We start from the raw sequence: 3,528 nt of genomic DNA on the forward strand, positions 1-3,528 counted from the left end.
GGACTGTGTAATATACAAGTATAACCAGAGGTCGGCCGGGGCCAGCGTGCCTCCCGCACCACCACTCGGGGGCGCTGGCACGGGGATGCCTCTCGGGGGGCGGGGGGACCAGGGCCCCGGCAGCGGTTTTGCCTCCGCTGGGAACCTGACACAGTGGGAGGAGGATGGAGTTCCCCAGGGTGGAAAACGAGAAAAACAAACCTCACACAATGGGCGAGTGAGGGGCCCAGACCACCCCAGCCCCAGTGGCACTGGCATAGAGCGGGTCTCCGACCCTCTAGGGCACACAGCAGTGTCCCTGCCCTCTGGTCCTGGGCCCTCGGGGTTCCAGAAGTGCTGGGCGAGGGTGGCGTGGCGCTCCGGCCAGGCTTTGGCTCTGGGGTGCTTGGCACACTGCTCCCTCTGGGAAGAATTAATACTTCGGGTGCCCAGGCCCACATGCTCAGGTCAGCCTCCGAGCCCCAATCCAGTTCCCTTGTGATCTGGGCCCGAAAAAGGCGCTGAGACATCAAGGTGCCCACCCCGCGAGGACCCCAAGTTCCCTGGGCAGCCCCCGCCAGCAGCACTGCCTGTCCTGGCACTGAGGGCGCACGCTGGGGGCTATGGCACGCCAAACCCCTGCCCCCCGGGGCAGACACGACACCACGAGGGCCTGTTCTGCTCCCAGAGAGGACTAATCACTAGGAATGTCGCCGCCCCACCCTGAAGGGGCCCCCTGCAGTCGGCCCAAGACCCCTCCTAGCTCCCTCCTCCGACACCAGCAGGCCAGCCCCTGCGTCAGGAGAGCGGAGGGAGCGGGGCCAGGCACACTGGACCAGCATCTGGGTTGATGTCCGAGTTGCTTCTACTGTTTGTCGGCAGCCCAACCAACAGCGGCCACACAGACCGCGACCGCGACCGGGCCGTGTCCAGATGCAGGGGGTGGGTCCAAGGCATCACTGGCAGCTCATTCCCGCAACGTTGTGCAAATCAAAACAACACAAAAATACCCACAGAAAAACACTGTAGTGCTCAGTCCACATCGGATGAAAACGCCACCCCCCCAAACACAGCCCCCCGCTTGTTCCCACCCTCCAAGCCCCTCGGAAGAAGGGGGCCCAGGCAAGGCGGCCCGTGGCTCTGGCTCAGTGCGTGGCCGTGGCCGTGGCCAGGCCTGGAAGCCACCCGGGGTCGCGGCGCCAGCAGCCGCTGGCTGGCCCTCCATGGCTCTGGGCAAAGTGCGCGTCGTGCTGCGTGCGTGCCTCGGGGGCAGGGGGTCGGGAGCAGAAGTGGGAGAAGCGGGCGGAGGGCTGGCGGAGGCTGCGCCTGGGAACCACCGCGGGCGACTCCCTGCTCTGCCTCTCGGGGACAGACCTGAGAATATTCTGAAAAAGTCCCCACCCCACCCTCACTGTCTCCAAGTTGGTTTCAAAACAGAACAAATCAAAAGTGACTCCCAATCCAAGAGGGCCCTCTCCTGGCTCCTGGGCGCAGCAGGGCACCCTCGGCCCCTCAGGGGTGTCTGGACGGCAGCCTGTGAGGCCCCAGGTGAGCCCCCAGGTCCCGGGGCATCTCCTTGACCAAGGAGCCGGCACACTGGGCTCCTTTCCTCATCAAAAAAAAAAAGAAAAAAAAAAGTTAGGCACTTCCCAGGGCGGGTAGCGGGGGGCGCCACCCACCCCCACTTCTTGGAGTCCAGGACGTCAATAACTTAGGGAGCGAGAGAAAGAGAAGTCACAGTCCCAGGGCTTCGGTGGTGAGGGCCAGGAGCCAGGGGAGAGCGGGCCGGCGGGTGGCTCTGTCCCCGCTGAGCGCCGGGGGGGTCGCCGGCCCGGGCGCAGCCTGCAGTGGGGGCGCGGCTCGCATGTCTCCTCTCCGCTGGTCTTGTCTCTTTCTTTTCCTTCTTTTTCTTTTTTTCTTTTTTTTTTTTTTTTAATAGAAAAAAGCGAGCCACGAGTCAAGGCCAGGAAAAGGCGGCCTCGCCACTGACACGGGTGAGAAGGTGCACGAGGTGTATAGAAAGAAAGACGAACGTCCCCTGATAACTGTGAAATAAAAACCATTTGTTAAAAATATGAAAACAAAATCAACTCGTCTGCGGGCAGAGCCGGGTACGCGGGGCGGGCAGAGCCGCGGCGGGCTCGGCACCCGAGGAAGGCCCGCCCGGCGGCTGTCCCTGTTCCCCGGGCGCGGCGGCGGCGGCCGGTCAGACCAGGTTGTACTCCTTTAGGTTGAGCTGGAGGATGGTGTCCTTGACGGCCGCGAACACGAAGCGGATGTTCTCCGTGTCGGTGGCGCACGTGAAGTGCGAGTAGATGATCTTGTCGCTGTCGGGGTTCAGGTCCACGAACATCTTCAGGATGAACTCGCGGGCGGCCTGCGCGTCCCGCTGCGGCCCTGGGGGAGGCGGGAGCAGAAGCGGGTGAGCCAGGCCAGCCTGCACGCGCCCGGCGTGGACGGACACCCTCCCGGCGCGGACAGACAGCCGCTGGGCGCGCACAGACCCCCGCGGTGCACGCACTACACCACGGTGCACAGACAGCCACCCTCCGAGCGCGGACTGGGCACTGGCCAAGCAGAGGCAGCTCTGCCCGACGCCCCCGGCGAAGCCCCGGCTTGACCGCACGGGCCTGGCGCGGAGCTGTGTCTCCCGAGGCAGTAGCGCCGCCAGTGCCGGCCAGCCTCTACCCGGGCCCGGCCCCGGTGTGGCCCTCGGCCTCTCAGCCGGCTGCTGCGCGCGTCGGACACCCCCACCACCTCCGAACTGCACGGAGCTTCCCGCCCCTCCCCACGGCTTCCCCCCAACACCCACATCCAAACACGGGCAGGTGTACACGCAGGCGCACACATGCACAGCTGCTGTCCCAGCTGCGCGGTCACGACCATCCGGCCACGGCCATGTCCCTGAGGCTCCGCTACCCGCCAGGACCGAGGCGCTGGGGAGGGGTGGCCAGGCCCGGACCGCCCCGGAGTCCTGCATCACCCCCGTCCTGTGTCCCGGGAGGCAGCTGTGGCTGATGCTCACATGGCAGGGTGCCGAAAAGGGAGCCGGGGATGGTCTGTGCTCAGGGCTGCCTTCTGTCAGAGTGCAGGCAAACTTGGGGAAGGGAAGAGGGTCCTGGGTCACCCCCTCATTCCCAGGGCCTCACTCCTCCCCGCTCAGGCTCTGGGCACACGGGGGCCTAGCAGCAGAGTGTCCCTGGGCATCCCTCCTGCGGCTGTGCACTGACCGTGGGAGAGCCCCGCCCAAGAAGACGCCCCCCTGGGGACACAAAGACCCTTCTGCTAAGGCTGAGGGGGGCACTGAGGTGGGAGGAACACAAAGCCACCAGAGCTCCCGGACGCTCCCCGGCTCACACTGACCGCGCCACCGGCCTCCATCAGGGCCCGCGTGAAACACCCACCTCACCCCATCCCCAAATCACAGAGACACCGAGGCCCGGAGAGCGTACGGGACGCGCCAGAGGCGCCCGGCCCTCCCGCCAGGATCACAGGGTGCAGAGCGGCAGGGAGCCCAGTCCCGGCTGCGGTGTCACTCCCTGCCGCCCC

General features: G+C 65.9%; 1 protein-coding gene across 1 annotated transcript in view; it reads right to left on the reverse strand.

The window, feature by feature from the left end:
• Window positions 1–1,874: 1,874 nt before the first annotated feature.
• Window positions 1,875–3,528, reverse strand: part of GNA11 (G protein subunit alpha 11) — a 21,171-nt gene continuing 19,517 nt past the window's right edge. Inside the window, exons 6-7 of the mRNA XM_040629629.1 lie at window positions 3,516–3,528; window positions 1,875–2,376 (exon numbers count right to left, since the gene is read on the reverse strand). The exon at window positions 3,516–3,528 is cut by the window's right edge and continues 153 nt beyond it. Coding sequence (XP_040485563.1) covers window positions 2,186–2,376; window positions 3,516–3,528 — 204 coding nt within the window. The 3' untranslated portion in view covers window positions 1,875–2,185. The remainder of the gene's footprint in view (window positions 2,377–3,515) is intronic.

Source organism: Ursus maritimus, unplaced genomic scaffold, assembly GCF_017311325.1.
Source record: "Ursus maritimus isolate PB19 unplaced genomic scaffold, ASM1731132v1 scaffold_14, whole genome shotgun sequence".
NCBI classification, from domain to species: Eukaryota; Metazoa; Chordata; class Mammalia; order Carnivora; family Ursidae; genus Ursus; species Ursus maritimus.